General features: G+C 35.3%; 1 protein-coding gene across 1 annotated transcript in view; it reads left to right on the forward strand.

Annotated features, from left to right (window-relative positions):
- Nucleotides 1-2914: 2914 nt before the first annotated feature.
- LOC141504807 (phospholipid-transporting ATPase VA-like) overlaps nt 2915-19249 on the forward strand; it is a 74209-nt gene continuing 57874 nt past the window's right edge. The window contains exons 1-6 of the mRNA XM_074210114.1: nt 2915-2968; nt 3322-3407; nt 13716-13822; nt 13937-14068; nt 15426-15556; nt 16782-17034. Coding sequence (XP_074066215.1) covers nt 2915-2968; nt 3322-3407; nt 13716-13822; nt 13937-14068; nt 15426-15556; nt 16782-17034 — 763 coding nt within the window. The remainder of the gene's footprint in view (nt 2969-3321; nt 3408-13715; nt 13823-13936; nt 14069-15425; nt 15557-16781; nt 17035-19249) is intronic.

Raw genomic sequence — 19249 nt, forward strand, 5'->3', positions numbered from 1 at the left:
CCAAGAATGAACTACCCAGCAAGGCTGAATGTCCTCTTCCAGGGAAAAAGATGGGCTTTCAATGAACCAGGGGAATTTCAAATGTTCCTTTTGGAATGGCCAGAGCTGAACAGAAGGTTTGATCTTCAGATACAGGACTCAGGTGAAGCATGGAGATTGGAGGAGAGGGGGGAAATATGAGGGACTTAATGAGGATGAACTGCATGTATTCCTGCATAGAAAAATGACACTGATAATACTCATATGAACCTTCTCAGTTAATAAAGCCGGTAGAGAGAGCTTTTATAGTTGAAGCACAGGAGAAAGCTGAATTCGAAGATAAAATATGGTGTAAAAATGGAGTCAATAGAAAAAAGGGAAATGGAATGGGAGAAAGAAAAAGGAGAGGGGGAATAGTGCAAGATATTTCACATAAGATTTTTTTTTCTTACAATGAGCTATTGCAATGATATGGAAGGGGGGAGGCAAGGGGGAATGAGGGAACCTTTGCTCTCATCAGAGATGGCTAGGAGAGGAAACAGCAAATATACTCAATGGGGTATAGACATCTGGAGTAAGAAGGAGGGGGGGAGCAGGGGGAAGGGGTGGGGATGTGAATAAAGGAGGAGAGGATGGACCATGAGGGGGAGAGTGGCCAGATATAACACATTTTCTTTCTTACTTCTTGCAAGGGGCTGGGAATGGAAGGCCTGCTCAGGACCACAGGGCCAGGTGGATTCTGGGCCTAAGGGGTGGTATGGGGGCTCAGGGCTTCTTGGCCCAGGGACCAGGGATCTGTCTGCTGTGCCACTCAGCTACCCTACAGCAGAGTCATAGTGAAAGGAGAGAGAAAATAGAGTACATGGTAGTGGAGAAATAAGAAAGGAGGGAGTTGCGATCAGCAATGGCAAGGGTGGAAAAATATGGAAATAACTTTTGTGATGGACTTATCATAAAGAATGAGATCCACCCATGACAGAGTTGTTGGTGTTGGAACAAAGACTCAATAACATTTTTTTGTTATGATTATTTGGGGGAGGGTGCAGGGCAAGTAGGGCTGGATGGCCTGCCTGGGGCCACATAGCGGGGTGATCTTTGGGTGTCTGGGGCCGGAGTTGGACCCAGGTGCTCCTGGCTCAAGGGCCAATGCTCTGTCTGCCACCCATCCACCCCTACTATTATTACTATTTTATTTTATTTTGGGTCTTTTTTTCTTTCTTTTTTTTGGTTTTTGCAGGGCAGTGGGGATCAGGGTGGCTTGCATGTGACACGGCTGGGTGATTGTTGGGTTTACAAGGCTGGATGTGGACTCAGGTGCTCATGGCTCCAGGACTGTTGCTTCATCCATTGCACCACCTGGCCATACCTACAATTATTACTATTATTATTTTTTTATTTTAATTTTTTTCCTCTCCCCTTTACTTTTTTTGCCCAAACAAGTCTATCTATATTCATGGGGGAGGAGGAGGGGTATTTTGTTTACTTGTAAACAAGAATATTTTACTAATGTAAAAAAAAAAACATTTGTACAAAATGAGAATAAAAAAATAAATTTAAAAGAAAAAATAAAAATAAAAAAGTAATACAAAGCCAGAAAAGGACTGAGGAATAGAACAAAATTTAAGCAGCAAAGGGAAACTTATAGCGGTTGTACCAGTAGGTCTTTAACTAACCTATACTTTAGTGAATTGTTCATGGATGATGGTGGAAAATGAATTATTTAATTGCCTAGTATTTTGTAATTAAGTGCTTTTTTGTACATTATTTCATTATTTCTTTGGGACAGCACTGTAGGATGCAAGATGAGAAAATTTAATTTCCATTTTAGACAACTTTTAGAGAAGAAAGAGAACAGATTCTCCCTACTCCTAATCTATAAACATGTTTATCTCCATATAATGAGGCAGAATGAACAGACTTTAAAATTCATTTTTTTAAAAAATTCATTTGAAAGAAAATTATTTAAAACCTTAAATAATTCTTTCAATTCATACCCTCCATATCTTTCTTCTTTTTCCTCAATCCTACTTGAAGCCCCATATACATCAATCTATCTAGAAAAATTTAGGAAATGTCACAAGGTGGAACTTGATGAACCCCATAGGGTCCTTCAAATTCTATAAATTCTGATTGTTATTAAATAAGTCATTGAGAGATTTAAAGGCATATAAAATAACCAAATCTTGGGAAAGTTTTTATCCAATGAACATAGAAATTGTATAAATACTTTCTTTTTAAACAAATATACACTTACTGAGGATCATATCTATTGGAATGATTACTGAATTGAAAACAAAAAGACATGGGTTTGAATATTATTTGTGTCTCTTACCCTGTGTGAACTTTATGTAGGTTTCAACACCAACCTAAGGTCTGATTTCTAATTTCTAAAATGATGGGATTGGAGTATCACCTACTCTGAGCACTTAGTCTGAGATAATATACATGTAAAATTGCTTTGTAAATTTGAAAGAATCAGATAGTCATGTTATTATTATTATCCAATTGTGTCTGCAGTGTGTACCACTTAGTACAGTATTCTGAGCTTTAACAGTGCCAGAGTACCAGAGGTTTAACGAAAACAAGGAACGTTTTTTAAACCATTCTATGTAGAGCTCAAATGTGAACAAAGAATTTTTCTAAAATTTTGCAAAGAGGAGAGGCATTGTTACCATTTAATTTAGGAAAGAAATGACTTGAAAGGAGAACCCATTTCATGAAACTTTTGCTAATAATGATAATGTAAAGTTGATGACAGCTGGAAGGCACATTGGACTTGGAATCAGGAAAATTTGACTTCAGATACAGTCTCATATGCTTACTAACTGGCCAAGTCATTTAACCCCTTTTTGCATCAGTTCCTCATGTATAAAATGGGGGACACATTGGTGAAGAAAATAGCAAACCACTCCAGCATGTTTGCTAAGAAAACACTATGGATAAGTCCATAAAGTTACAAAGAATTGCATTCAACTACAGGACAGTGAATGTAAACATAAATCAAGAAACATTTATTAAGTACCTACTGTTTTCAAAATCTTTGAAGCTAATATTTTGCACCCAGCTGCACTCCTTTGTATTTCTCCATTATGCCCTGCTTTTCTACCCCCAATTCCAGCTATTATTTTATTTTCCTCTTTCCATTATCCATTCCTTGAGAGCAGAAACTTTCTTTTTCCTCATTCGATACAAATAGGAACACATAATAGGCGCTTAATAAATGCTTATTAACTGATTAGAACATTAGATTAGGAGAATTAGTTTCTTTTTCTTTAATAAAACAGATGACTATAATTAGTCTTTACTCAGATAAATCTAATGTACAAAATTTTATAATTCTAGGATGCTGAATTCAATCCCTTGAAGTTCACCAGTATAATCGAATGTGAGAAGCCAAATAATGACCTAAGTAGGTTTCGAGGTAACATGTGAGTATTTCAATCAACTTGTTGTCTATCTTTTTTTTATATAGAATTCAAGCCACTAAAATGATTCACTTCACAGACTTGGATTGTCTCTCCTATCTATAGTTCTCAAGAACATTTAAGCTTATTGTCATATCATTGTCTTTTAGTGAATTTAGCCTTAATTTACTGATCAAAGACATCATCCAAAAGATACTGCTAAATTTCATCATCATAAGAGTAATTGTTTTATAAAGAAGACTGATTTTTATTTTTCTGAAGGTTTCAGATCATCAGAGTTGGAGGGTTTTTTGGGGTTGTTTTTTTTGTTTTTGTTTTTGTTTTTGTTTTTGTTTTTGTTTTTTTTGCTGGAGGGTATTTGGACCTTGAGTTGAGTAAGGAAAGGGAAAGTTCTGATGTCCTTCTCATACTGGGAATCTCAACATCCTGAGAAAGGGCATTTGCCTGTGGATATCGATTTCATCATCTTATCATTAGTGACTTTAGTCTGAGTTTAGCTAAGTGTAATCAAATCTTTTCAAATTTTCTGGAATTCTGTTTTCTCATCTGTAAATTGTGGGGGCTGAATTTTGTCAAGTCCCTTCTGGTGATAAAGAATCCACTTCATCCCCAGGACTTGGCACTTTGGGGGGCTTTACAGATAATTAGGGTCTGAAAATCTTGAATGATACATGGTAATTTTAGAATGATAGAACTAGACTTGTGAGAGACTTGTATTTAACTCCTGTCACTGATAATTACCAGTCAAGTGACCATACACAAGATATTTAATCTCTAATTTGTAAAATAAGGATCCATGTAGTATATATTTCACAGGATGTTGTGAGGTTCAAATTGGATAATCTATGTAAAGTGATTTGTGAAACTACCCTCCTCAGTGCCACCTAATTCTCAGCTCACCCACTTCCTTAGATTATTCCCAGTAATAGAAATCTTTCCGAGTTCAGAATGATATATATATATATACATATATATATATATATATATATTTCCTAGATATAACTTATATGGCATTTGTTTTGTTTAACTATGAATATTCTTCCAAGGAGTTTCCTGCCTTCCTTCTCCCCCTACTTAGTAGGGGTAAGCAGGAGATAAAATTTACTTTTGTTATTTAGGGAAAAAATTTTACTTGCTAGACTTTCTCAAATACTTCTCCTTGCCTCAATTCCTTTCCTATCATCCTTCTCCAGTATCATACTGTCTAAATACATTTTCTCTAAAAATGTTTGCTGCTGATTACATTTGGATACTACTTTATGGTTTGAAAAGCACGCTATATGGATTATCTTATTTAATCCTCAAAACAACTCTGGGATATGGATACTATTATTATCTGTTTCCATTTTACCAATAAGAAAAATAAGGTTGATATATAGGTTAAGTGACTTGCCCAGAGTCACACAACTCATAATGGTGAAAGACAAGTTTTGAACTCATCCCTTTTTTGACTCCAGGCCCAACATTTTTATACACTATACCAGAGGTTTCAAACATGATCCAGTACAGCTTGACACTAATCCACATTGAGAAATTTGAGGAATTGGGAATTATAGTCATTGTCAATAGTAATTATTTAACAAAATAAACGAAAAGGTAATAGAACATAGATAATATTAATATGAAGCCTTCTCAGTCAATATACCCTCACAGGGATCTTTGTGAAAGATTTAGTGGCTCTGGTTTCTACTTGAGTATAAGACAACTGCACTATACTTCCTACTTCACACATTTACAAACACAGACATTATTATAGAACAAGATAGGATTGTAGAGATTATCTTGCCCAGACTTGTCATTTTACAGATAGGGAAACTGAGCTTGCATTTTAGGGCTCTGCCTTTCCTATGAAGATGCCACATTTTTTTAGGGTTTCACAAGGTAAACGGGATTAAGTGGCTTGCCCAAGGCTAGGTAAGTGTCTGAGACCGGATTTGAACCCAGGTACTCCTGACTCCAGGGCCGGTGCTTTATCCACTATGCCACCTAGCCACCCCAGGATGCCACATTTCTTAGAGTTGAATAGACTCCCCTAACATCCTTATCTTTTACTACAAACCTGAGTATATCAAGAAACCAGTCATATTTTTATTACACTTTCTTAGCCAGTCTTGTAATACAAATAAGATTTTTTTTTAAAAAGATAAGGCTATTCCATCAGACAGCTAGATTGTACAACTCTGGGCTTGGAATTAGGAAGATTCATCTTCCTGAGTTCAAAGATGCTCAGATACTTATTAACTGTATGACCCTGGGCAAGTCACTTCACCCTGTTGTCTTCAGGTTCCTCATCTGTCTGTAAAATGATCTGGGGGAGGAAAGGGAAAACCAATCTAGTATCTTTGTAAAGAAAACCCCAAATTCGCTCAAAATGATCAGATACAACTGAAACAACTAAAAATCAAAAACAAGGCTATTCATCACACACAAACCCTAATACTTTGTTTTATTTTTGTTTTTCCTGTTGCATTGTTTTTTGAGGACCTATAATTTGCATTGCTTTAACTGCTGAGACTTTTTACTACTTGAAGGCATCATAACCTTGATCTCAAAAAACTTGACAATAAAAACCATATGCAAATTTTCAGAATGAAAACAAGTTTCATAGACAACTGAGATTGTGTAAATACAAAACAAAGAGTTTTACTTCTAAATCTTGCTAAACTAAATATAAAATATAAAAAATTAAAGTGTAACTAGAAAAATCAATGTACTTTAATACAACAATATTAAGATGTAATTACACTGACATCTGTACCATCATTAAAAATAAACTGCCTAATTTTATTAAAAATTTAAAGGCATTTTAAACATATTTTGCAATAGTGAAATAGTACTTTCAAAGTTGTCAATTGCAAAACTGAGTTAATTCTTTTTCATTCTACCCCACTCCAAGCATGAGCATGAATCCACATACATCAATTGCTTGTTATAAATTAAGTTTTCAAACTGAAAGTCAATTTTTACTTTTCCTTTCAGGCCTGTGGAATGTATTAAAGATGATTGGATTAAATTCATGGGTAATTAATAGGTTTGTTCTAAGTCTTTTTCTAGATTCTTCCATCAGCTTCTGCTTAGCATATGACTGTTTCCCAACTGAAAACATTTCTTTTTAGAGGGAACAATATACTCAATGGGGTCATATAACAATAGAGTTAATGACTTCCCACACAACTAGGCAATTATTAACTATCTGAGGTCACATTTGAACTCAGATCCTCCTGACTCCAGTGTCAGTGCTCTATCCACTGCACCACCTGGCTGCTCCTGGCAGTCAGTTTTCTTGATAATTTCTTGAAAGATACTCTTTTTTGATCATGGGTTTCTGGCAGTCTAAATAATCTTAAATTACATCTTCTGGATCTATTTTTCTAGTTCAGTTGTTCTTACAGTGAGGTATTTTGCATATTCTATTTTTCATTCTTTGATTTTGCTTGAGTGGCTCCTGATGCTTCATAGTTATTAACTTCCATTTGCCCAGTTCTAGATTTAAAGAATTATTTCCTTCAATTAGTTTTTGAATTTCCTTTTCCAGTTGCCAATTCAACTTTTCAAGTTGTTTTCTTTAGTCAATTTTTGTCCTTTCTTTTCCAAAATATCCACTCTCTGTTGCATCTTTCTCCTTTTTTAACCAAGTTTTCTTCTACTTCTTATTTGATTTTTAAAATCCTTTTTGAGCCCTTCCTAGAAGGCTTTTGGGGACTGAAACCAATCATGTAGGAATTTTTACATGATTGTTCTCTTTTGAGTTTGTGTTTTGATATTACCTGTTACTATAGTAGCTTTCTGTCACCTGTTTTGTGACTTTTCAAATTTAGTTCTGCTCTTGGAGTACAAGGTGCACCTTACCAAGGTTCTTGTGTTAGGGACCAGAGACCCAGTCTCTGACTTTTCTGTACCTGGTCTTAGGTGCTGGTGACCTGGCCTATTATGCTGGGGCTTCTGGGACTGTCAGTTTACCTGCTGCCCTGGGGCCTATTAAACATGTCAACTAAATGCTCATGCCTTCAGCAATGGTACATGTTTACTACTGGCATACCAGACCACAATTGAGGACCCTCAGCTGCCGATCTGTGTGGTGACTAGGAGTCTCCCATGGGCTCACCTGGGCATTGTCTACACTAGGTTCTCCTTTTACCCATGACCTTTCCTGAAATCCTTCTAAGTTATCTTAAACTGGAAAATTGTTTCATTCTACCTTTTTGTAGATTTTGTCACTCCAGAGTTCCTTTAACAGGGGTGGGGAACCTCCAAACTGAGGAGCACATTGGTCTGGTAATGCCAAGGCAACCAGAGGTGGAACTCGAATTCAATAAATCTAGTAACTTTTTAGGGGTGAATTAATTAAATATTTTACCAGATATTTGACTCAGAAGCTAAGACGTTATAAAAAGAACTGAAGTTGTTTGGAAGCAGAAAAATACAAGCATGACAGCAAAGTGGAAGGTGCCAGAAACTTTTTAAGAATAATGAAGGTGGGGGGCGGCTAGGTGGTGCAATGAATAGAGCACTGGCCTTGGAGTCAGGAGTACCTGGGTTCAAATCGGACCTCAGACACTTAATAATTACCTAGCTGTGTGGCCTTGGGCAAGACACTTAGCCCAATTGCCTTGAAAAAAATTAAAAAAAAAGAATAATAAAAGGAGAAGCAAAATAAGAAGAGTCTACTACGATGCTACCCCTAGTCCTTAATTATAAGATTTATGAGTATGTCAGTTCATGAGACAAGTGGCAAGAAAAATCTAAAGGCATGAGTCAAGCAGAGGAACTTCCATCATGAAAGGATAGGAGATAGAGATTAGAATATAAATTGATGCCATTTTCTGCTTTGTGGTATTTGATGGAGTAAACACCATGGAAAGTATGGGAATGCCTAATCCTTGGTTCTTATTGTGAGGATCAGTCTACTGGCTTACAATTCTTAAAAAATACACTCTCTAATAGTCCCTGAACAATGAGCTTACATTTTAGAGTAACAATAACTATCTTCATGTTTATAGTTAATCCCCAAACTGTGTGATTCTTCATTTCCACTGCCCACTTTTCTGTTACTTTTCTAGTCATTGCAGAAGCAGGAAAGAGACAGCATGTGATGTCCATTTTGTATGTTTCTTAAGTTTCATTCCGTAGTTAAATAATTCATTATTCATTGTTATGATGGATCTTTCAGCATGTTGAATTGTTCCTTGGAAAGCAGATATATATTTTTGTTGTTAGGACTATAATCAAAGCCTTTCCAGTATGTTGGAACATTCCAAGGTTTCTTAGTTTTTGAAAAAAATCCTGTTATCTCTATACCACAGTGAAGTATATGAAAATTGTTATTATAGTGAAAGGGAAAGAAGCCATGAGAATTTAGATTAAATGTTTAATGTGCTTTGTTCTATCAATATGCAGTTCCGAAAGCAGATTCTTGGTACTTAGATTTTTGGTGACCAAATGGTACTCTTCATAGGAAGTTAAGTGCAACAGAAACATTTGACAGTAGGATAGTCTGTCATAAAACAGTTAGAATTGAATTCTATTTTGCAGTCATTTGCCAGCAATGGTGCATGTTTACTGTTATATTTTTTAGAACCTGAAGCAAATGAACTATAACATGCACAAGATAGGTTATCAGCCACAAATATGAAAGAAAGACATAACAATTTCTGAGAAAGAACAGATGGGCTATGACTTTTATTAGCTGAACCCAGCCAAATTTCCAATGAGCAAAGCATACAAGTCTTTAAAACTACTGGTAGACCTTACTACTAGATAACCGTGACACCAAGTTTTATTTTTGGCTAATCCTGACTATAAAAGCCACCAGTTTAATTTGAATTGACTTTTATAGTCTTAACATTGATGGTATAAGATCTTTGGTGTCTTTCATTTTATATAAAAGATAGCTATAATTTCTTTAAGCTAACCTTGCTACCCTCCACTTGCTCATTCACAACCAGAGGGAAGCAAGTAATATGTTTTCTTGGGTTACCCTTCATAGATTTTTCCCTCTAAGCAGGCTGGGGGCATTGCAGTGACTAATACTTTCCATTTTCCCAGGAACCAGAAAGACAGCAAAGATTCTTTTGAAAAGCAGCTCATTTTTATTTCTCTCTGGTCCCCAGCCCCTCCCTCCCCTCCACCTTGCCCTTTCTCCTTACTCCCATCCTCCTCACCATTCTGATCATGTCATTTGACATATAGATAACTCGGAAGTTTACATTTGCAGAATCACATGAATTCCCAGTTTCTAATTTGAAAATTTTCCAAGAGGTCATCCATCTAATACCCATTTGCATAGGAATCCTGTCTCTTACACCTCTGGTTTGTGTTCATTCAGCCTTCACCAACTTCAGTGATGGAAAAACTTCCTAATTCTCAAGATAGCCTATTCTATTTAGGGGCAGCTGTTATCAGATTTTTTTTTTTTACAGAGAACTGAAGTATGCTTTTTCTATAATTCTCATGCATTGCTCCTAATTCTGCCTCCTAGTGTCAATGAGAATACATCTGATCCATTTCCACATGATTAAATTTATATTATTAAGGAATAGTTTCAGGAGAGCTAGGTGGCACAGTGGATAGAGCACCAGCCCTGGAGTCAAAAGGACCTGAATTCAAATCCAGCCTCAGACATTTTAATAACTACCCAGTTGTGTGACCTTGGGAAAGTCACTTAACCCCATTACCTTGCAAAAACAAACAAAAAAATTTTTTCCCCAAGTTTTCTGTTTTCTTGGCTAAATATTCTCAGTTTCTTCTTCCATGGGATGGTTTCCTACCCTCTCACTAGATTCTGGTTTTACTTTACTTTTTCAGTCTTTTGAGTTGCATTATACATTTTGACTAGTCTTTAAAAAACTCCACATGTCTTTCTCATACAGTTTGGGGTTAGCTATGACAATTTCAGCTTGTACTTGAACCATTTTTTTAAACCCAAAAGCACAACTTCCCTTTCATCCTTATTAAGTTCAGTCTAGTCATAGTCAATTCAGTCTAGACTGCTGAGATCTTTTGGGGTCCTGATTCTGTCATATAGTACCATAGCTATCCCTTCCCAAATCTGGTATATCTGTAAACTGTGACATGAGTTCCATATAGGCCTTTACATAAGGCATTTATAATATAGGAATATAATAGCCCAGGGTTGCATATATTCTACTAGAATCATACCTGTAAATTGACATTGACCTGTCTGCGTCTACAAGCCCTACTTCTTTAGCCCTTTGGTACTCAACCAGTGATGAATCCACCTATCCATACTATTAGCAAACCACATTTCTCAGTCTTGCCCACAAAGATACTATGAATAAATACCTTGCTAAATAAAAAGTTCATTGTGTCTTAGACATTCCCTTGGTCTACCAGTTGAGTGTATGTTTTTTTTTAATTGGCCCTATTATTTGAATGAATCTAAAATACATAATCATTATCATAATAGTTATATTCTTCTTTCAACTTTATTTGTAGGTAGTTGAAGAAATGTGATTTAGAAGGTGCTTTCCATGGATTTTCCTATCTTTTTCATGGGTTGTAAATATTATACTTTTTCCTGTTTCTTGATTACATGAGGTTAATGTTTTGTCCTAATTGCTTCCTTTATCACTTTTTCAGGAAGCAACATTTTTCCATGTTTGAATGACATATGATATATTAGTCAATACATGGGATATCAATAGGCACTGTCTGACTTCAATCTTAGCAATGGTATTATTCATCATTTCCTCTGGGATTTCCATATTCTATTCTCTATGTAATTTGGGTTCATTATGCTTATTTTTGGGCAATACAATTTTCTCTTTGCAGTCTCATGTTTAATGATGAAAATATTTCCTGGAATTATCTGGTTGTAGGTAGGAGGTTGATAATAAAAAAATTTGTCAATTTGAAAATCCACATGAATTTTTAAAGAACCATTGAATGTGCTTGGAGTAGACGTGACACAATTTGGAAATCTGTTTTTTTCCTAGAAAGTGAATTAGTATTTTAGTCTTGACTTAATTTTTTAACTCCAATGCACCAACAAGAAGTGCATCTATTACCTGGAATTTGCAAACACAAATTATAGTTAGAGTTTGCTGAGTTGTCCTACCCCCTGTTCCATATCTAAGCGATGTATGACTCAGGGATATTAATTTATTGAAGATACAGAAAAAGTAGAATTAGTAGGTGGTGTTTGTTCCTTAGATAGTGATCTTGTTTCCCTCTCCCACCCCACCTTTTCAGTCATGACCTTCTTTCTCTTGTATCTCAAACCAAGAAGCACAGAAAATTATCTATGCTAAGGGAGTAAATAGGCTATGCAATAAAGTGTGTCTTGAAGAGATGATCAAGGAATTGGGGTAAGCTAGTAAGAAAGGGTGTAGGCAGTATTTTTCAAAGAAACAAAGATGTTTGATACCCAGATGATGAATATGAGTGAAAAGGAGGGTAATTGAAGTGTGGGAGGAGAGTGGGTGGATGACTGTATTAACAATGAATGCCTAAGTGGGTTGGGGGAGATGAAAGAAAAATGAAGAACAGATGTTGGGGAACAGGGGTTGCTACTTTGAAGGTCAATGACCTTTATTAGAAACTATACTCTGATTCTTTGTAATTTAAGTAAAAATAAAATAGACATTGTAAAGAAGTCTAAAATAGGGAAAAGGCAAAAAATATTAACCGAAAGTCCTTACTTAAGAGGTGGAAAATAGCATGTCTCATCAGTTATTTTGGGCCCAAAATAGTTATTTGCCTTCTCTTTAGTTGTCTCTGTCTGTACAATGTGAAAGTTAAATGATTAGGTAATCTGAGACTTACCTTTGAACACTAGCATTCTGTGTCTCAATGACTTTCCTGATTCTCAGTTTTATTTCTGGAATTAAGTTTTTGCCATTTCTTTTGTATATGTAATAATAACAACACCCATTTATATGATGCTTTAAAATTTGTAGAATATTGACCCACAACTTTTTGAGGCAGATAGGACAGGAATTTCACATTTCACAAATGAGGAAATTACAGTCCAGAGAAATTTGGGGCTTATGTATGATCATATTACATAAATAACAGGTGTCTACCTAAACTCAAACTCATCCCTGTTGATTTTAGAAGAACTGATCTAGCCCTATTTACACTACTCATTAATGCCCTTAGTGTAGCTAGGGACCCCTTCATTGAAAGCTATCTTGATACTTTGCACCATACAGTCTATAATCTCCTATGAATCTTGCTTTTTTAAAAAAAATTATTTATTTAAGGCAATGGGATTAAGAGACTTGCCCAAGGTCACACAGCTAGGTAATTGTTATGTGTTTGAGTCTGGATTTGAACTCAGGTCCTCCTGACTCTGGGGCCAGTGCTCTATCCACTGCACCACCTAATTGCCCCCTCATATGAATCTTTCTTATTCATGGTGGCAACCCTGAAGAAACTTGATGAAACCGACTTCCTTTGCATATGCCCATGTCTCAGACTGGCTTCTTTACAACTATAGAAATGAACATTGCAAAAAACTGTTCTGAATGACTAGAATACTCCAGATGTTCATTTTATTTTGTTAGGAGGACAAAATTATAACAGACTTTAGGTGCTAGTGAAAGGATGCAGTTGAAGCCACCCCATTTGACTCTTGTCACCTTATCTAGGTGAGAATACTTTCTAATTGAACTGAACATTTTTATTTGCCAGATTGGTATCAATCAACACAATTCAGTAAGCTGATGTTGATGATGTCTCCTATGTCTTTTGACCTATAGATAGGAAGCATGTCAACATCCAACAAAATTCAGAATCCTATTCAATTCAACTACTGCTTATCAAATACATACCTTGCTCATAACATGTCAGGTCCTAAGAATTATATAAACTTTAAGATATGGTCCTGTCTTATAGCCTGGTAGAGGGACAAGACACAAGATAACACTAATACACCATATTAAATAATATATAGCTCTATAGTTGCTAAACAAAATTCGATGTTAGATCCAAGGGAAAAAGATAATTTTTAATACCTCCACTCCATGCCCCCATGGGAGAGAATAGTATTAAGGAAGGCTTTTTGTAGAAGGTGGCATCTGAGTTGGGCTTTAAAAATAGGTAGGAATTCCACAGAATCGTGGAAAGTTTCAACCATAGGGAAAGAAAGTATTCAAAATATTATGGCTTAGGACCTGTTCTTTATAGTTATGTTATAGCTTAAGCAGTATGTTATGCTTCTAATATATCAAATCTCTCAACTTTGGAAATATTATATCCCCACTGGAATACTGAATTTTCCTCAGAGCGTCCAAGATGAAGGATATGGTTTTTCTTTGAGCTGACATGTTCTAAACTGTTCTTTGACAGTATACATGCAAATGGGAAAAAAGCTGCACTTTATAAAGAAAATCTATTGCTGCGTGGATGTACCATTAGAAATACAGAAGAAGTGACAGGAATAGTCATCTATGCAGGTAGGAGTTGTCTACTTTTGTGCTACAGCAAAATTAACTATATTAATTTGGGTAATTACAATAGTTTCCAAGTTGTTATCAGTTCACACCAAAAATCTCACTATCTAATGACAGGACATGAGACTAAAGCTTTGCTAAACAACAGTGGACCACGTTATAAGCGAAGTAAACTTGAAAGACAAATGAATATGGATGTCCTTTGGTGTGTCCTTATACTCATAATCATGTGCCTGCTTTCAGCTATTGGTAAGTCATCTTAATAAAAACAAAATTAATCCAAAATATTTGAAAGCTCAGAGTCTAAAAGTAAAATTTTAATGAAATCTTTTAAATTGGCCAAAGATACCAATATGAAAAAATTTAAATATTCTGTTATTCATCTAACTATGGTTTCTAAGTGGTATTCTTCTTTTATCATTTTTGCCTTTCATGTTTAACCATGAAATTTATTTGTCCTTCATGGTAGAATTATTTAGGTTGTGGATGGGAGTGTGTTGTCTAATATGATAATAGGAATTCTGTCAATCCAGTATTTCATATAGCATGATTAAAAATATAATTGATATTTCACTCTTGATTTTTTTTAACTTCTCAAGGATAGTGATAGGGTTTAGACTAGTGATTTTTGAAACTCCCTGATTAAAACAAAGCAAAAAACTTCCCTCTGCTGACTCAAGTGAGCACATCCTTGCTATTTATGTTCTTAGATAACCACCCGGAATGCTGAGAAATGCAGCCAAAGTATGTCAGAGGTAGACCTCCAACTCGGGTCTCCCTGGCTTCAAGGCTGACTTTATCCATTACTTGATGGTACCTCTCCAAAATTTCTTCTCATGATCAAAACATTTAATTATTGTTTGGTAGTCAAAGATGAGTTACTTTTGAGGTTATCTGAGTCATCCTTACTCACACTATACATCCTAGCTTTGGAAATAAATCTCTTGATTAGTGAGATAAGGATGATTCATTCTTAGTAGTCCCAGGACTAGAAATCATAGAAATGCCTTCAGTGCTAAAGGGAACCATGTTATAGAAGGAGTGCTCCCTTCACTTTGCAGTGTAGGCTAGGAGGTATGTCTGAGTTCAGACCCAGTACTATGGCTGTTGTATATACATCTTTGTGCCTTTGAACAGCAATACCCCCTTGGGAAGACCTAGCAGGGGAGAGTAGCAGTGAGTAAGTGTCTTGAAACAGCCTCAATGGCTACTATTTTTCAGTGTTATCATTTACCCAAAAAGTACAAAGTGCTGAATCCATTTTTTTCTAGGAACTTACCATTGTAAATTGGCAGGTTGCATATAATTCATGTTTTCTTAAGCAATTCAGTAATTTAAGTACCAACAATGGGTGGATGGGGGAGGGTGGGTAGTAATGCTTCCAGCAATTTAATCTCAACTCCCCATGAGAATCCATATATTTTTATCCTTCCTCTTCTAACAAAACAGGCACAAAATGCCAATATGTAATATAACAAAACCAAGTTGTTCTGATTTGATTTAAATATAGGTAGGCTTAATGCTTTCTTAACAATGCATTTTCATTTCCACCAAAAATATTACTTCAGTTGGCTGAATGTTATTCCTCTTCACACCATTGTTGCAGGTCATGGACTGTGGGTATGGCAGCATGAAGAGAAGAAGCCATTATTTGATGTTCCTGCATCAAATGGCAACTATTTGTCTCCAGTTCTAGCTGCAGTATATCTATTTTTGACAATGATAATAGTTCTTCAGGTAACAGTTCTAAGTACAACATAATTATTCTGTTTTTTTTAAATGAAATTCTTCTTTGATCTAAGATTTTCCCAAAGGCAACCTATAGTTGTATAAAATCAGAAGAATCAAAAAGCACCTTAGACACAAAAGTTGCTTGTCAGTTTAAAGAAATTTCCTTGTAGACTTCTTATGGATTATTTTGAGGTTAAAGTTTTCTTATTGCTTCTCCAAAAAATCCTCATGCCTTGATTTTTTTCCTGTTCCCTGTCCTTTCCTGCACTCATAACTGCACAAATCTCCTAACCAAAAAGTATAGGAGCCTCCCACCCCAACCCATAAGAAAAATGAGACCTTGCTGTATTACAAAGAGTTTGTAGGATTCTGTACAGAAAATACTTAATGAAGATGTTTAATGAGACCTTTTACAGAAGGGAAACAAAGTGATTTTCTTTTAATTATATGTGTTGAATGCCTGTAAACAATCATCGGTAAACTCAAATGGGAATATAGCTAGTGGCACTGTGGTTGAGTTACCAAGCAAATCTAATTCACCTGGATTTCAAATCACCATATCAATAACTATGAAAGAATTTCATGGTGCTTGTTTTTTGTATTATCAAGCTGTTGTGAAAACATTTTCCTGAAAATACTTTACTTCTATACATTGTAACAATCATAAAACTAGTCTATCATTTAACTAGTACACAAAATCAGCAACTGAAAAGATTGCTTTTTCTGAAAAATATGGCTCCAGAAATTGCATTTTTTTTTCTGTGACTGGAGAGATTTACCTTCTGCTGTGAATATGTATAAAACTTGGGGGTTAGAATGACTTTTTAATGCTTGATTTCTTTTGCTTATGCAGAACTCTGACTGTACCTTGTGTTTTTTCCCCTCTCTCTCTTTCCTTTCCTAGCTTTTCTCAAGTCCAACTTATTATTCGAAAGTGCTTGCTTCTATCCAAGCCATGATTATCACACTTCCAGATATAATAATGGATTTCCGCTCTACAGTTGCATCATAGGCTTTCCTAGTTTATTACAGTAAACCCTTTGTCAATAGTCTAATAACTTTTCAATATTGACTCTAAGCCAACTTATTTAAACTCTTAAAGGTACAGTATAGTCCATACTTATTTTCAGTTTTTTAGTGTTTTATAAAGTTGAATAGATTAGATCAATTCAACATCTATCAATTAAACATCTATTCTTTCCAACTCATGTACTTTGTTTCTTTCTTCTAGGTTCTAATCCCAATTTCTTTATATGTTTCCATTGAAATTGTCAAAATATGTCAAGTGTTTTTTATTCACCAAGATAAAGAACTATATGATGAAGAAACAGACTCTAAACTACAATGTCGAGCCCTTAATATCACTGAAGATTTAGGGCAGATACAATATATTTTCTCAGATAAAACTGGCACTCTCACAGAAAACAAGATGGTTTTCCGAAGATGCACTGTCTCCGGTATAGAATATTCACATGATGCTAATGGTGAGTTATGGTTTTTCATGTTGTTTAATGATTATGTTTTATTTTTGTCTTAACATTCAAGATGATGCCAAACAGGGAGCCAATTGTAAAGCCTAAAATTGAATGGAAACAATAACCTTAAGTAGTTGCTGACTTATAACTAAGCATGAAGTATATAAGAGAGTTGAATTTAGAACAAATTTTTCATGATTGTGGAGACTTTGTTTAAAACTAACAAATCATAGAATTTGATTTTCACTATTAAGCTAAGCATACCCTGCCTTCCAACTCTTTCCTCCCTTTCTCTTGAAGTTTTATACCTACCTGATTACATCAGTGAACTTATCAGCTTTTTGAACCATATGTAGAACTGAAAGCCTACACCTTGCAAGGAGAGAATGTCATCATAATAATTTCAGAGCTATGTGCTATGGTAGAGACAGTCAAATATAGAAGGGACCGTCAGCACCTCTAAATAATTAGCCATTTGCAACTACAACCATTTGTCCCTCCAAACAAAACAAATTTTCCTTCTTGTAACAGCATCAAAGAACATCAAAGAAATCTTGTTAAAACTGAAATGAACACAGACAGAGATAAAGTATATTGATTGTGATACAGAGTTGCTCTTGGGAAAGATTTAACTAAAAGAATCCATTTCAGATGTCAGGTTTTACATGGTCAAATGATATATCTTCTGTGATCTGAAAAAAAAAAAAATCAAATTCTCCCAAGCAATCTGGCCCAGTCACTACAAGTGAAATGGTCTTATAGCTTAAGAGGGCAAGAAATTGGAAAGTATGAATGACTTCAAAGTGGATCAAGAGGCTACATCAAAAGACACTGAGTCTCATGGTGGTACCTTATTGAGAATTACTGATTAGTGAGAGTTTAAGAAAGTGCTTAGAAAATCATACTTGGCATGGGAAGAACACTGCCTTTGCCTTCCATGAAAGACTACACTGGTCTGTAGGGAAGATAAAAGACAGAACTTTTTCCTTTATATCAGACTACTGATGTGATTGATCTTTGCCATGAGGAAATAGTACTATTTCTTTCAATAAGGTTATTAATAGCTATTCATTCAAAAAAATTTATGAAATACCTACTGCATTTTGCAGTTCTTTACTTCAGAAAATTTATATGCTACTATAGAGAATATGAGTTTTAATAAAAAAAAAACTCTGAAAATGATTACCTTAACAGAATTAAGACTGTGGAAAGAAGTAAAACAATTTCTTCTTTTCTGGATTCAATGGGCCATATTATGAATATACTTAATCTTTGTACTTTTATTAAATGACTACTATGGGTCAATCACTGCACTAATCATTGGGGAACTAAAAAGGGCAGGTTTTAGGGAGAAAGAGTGAGTTTGGGGCATATTAAATTTAAGATGTCTATAGAACATCCAAGTGTCTGAAAGATAGTTGAAGATGCAAGAATGGAGTACAGAGAAGTTGGGGCAGAGTAGTCAGAGTTAAGAATCTTCAGCAAAGAAATGATAATTAAATCTATGGAAGCTGATGTAGTAGAGAGGGAGAAGAGAAAGTCTAGAACTAAGCCCAGAGAAACAGCAATGGTTAGAGGGTATAATCTAGATAAAGAACCAGGAAAAGAGACTCAAAAGAAGTGATCAGGTAGGTAGTTATTAACAATCAGGAGAGAGTAGTGTCATGAAAGCTTGGGGAGAAAAAATATCAAGAAAAAGAGGATGATCAAAAGTGCCCAAGACTGCAGAAGGGTCAAGGTGAATGAAGATTTGAATCTAAAATTTAAAGGATTTGGCAATTAAAAAGATCTTTGGTGACTTTGGAGAGAACCAATTGGGTGAAATAATGTCAGAAAATGAACTATTAAAAGTTAAGAAGAGGGTATTAAGATAGAAGAAGTGGAGGCACTTATTGTAAATGGCCTTTTCAAGGAATTTAGCTTTAGAGAGTAGAGAAACAGATTACTAATTGTGACGGTGGAAAAACAAGTGAAGGTTTTTTGGGTTTTGTTTTTTCAAGGTGGGAAAGATATTGTCACATTTATAGGTATTAGGAAATGACGCAGAAGACATACTGACAATAAGTGAAAGATAGGTGATGACAGAGAGGGCAATATTTTAGAGGAGATGTGATGAAATAAGTAAAAGGGCTAACTTTTATAAGGGATGGGGCCACTTCATCATATGAAACAGAGATGGAGGAGAGGGTGACAGAAGATATCTGAAGAAGAGGGAGCTCATGGT

This window comes from Macrotis lagotis, chromosome 1 (genome assembly GCF_037893015.1).
Source record: "Macrotis lagotis isolate mMagLag1 chromosome 1, bilby.v1.9.chrom.fasta, whole genome shotgun sequence".
Classification (NCBI taxonomy): domain Eukaryota; kingdom Metazoa; phylum Chordata; class Mammalia; order Peramelemorphia; family Peramelidae; genus Macrotis; species Macrotis lagotis.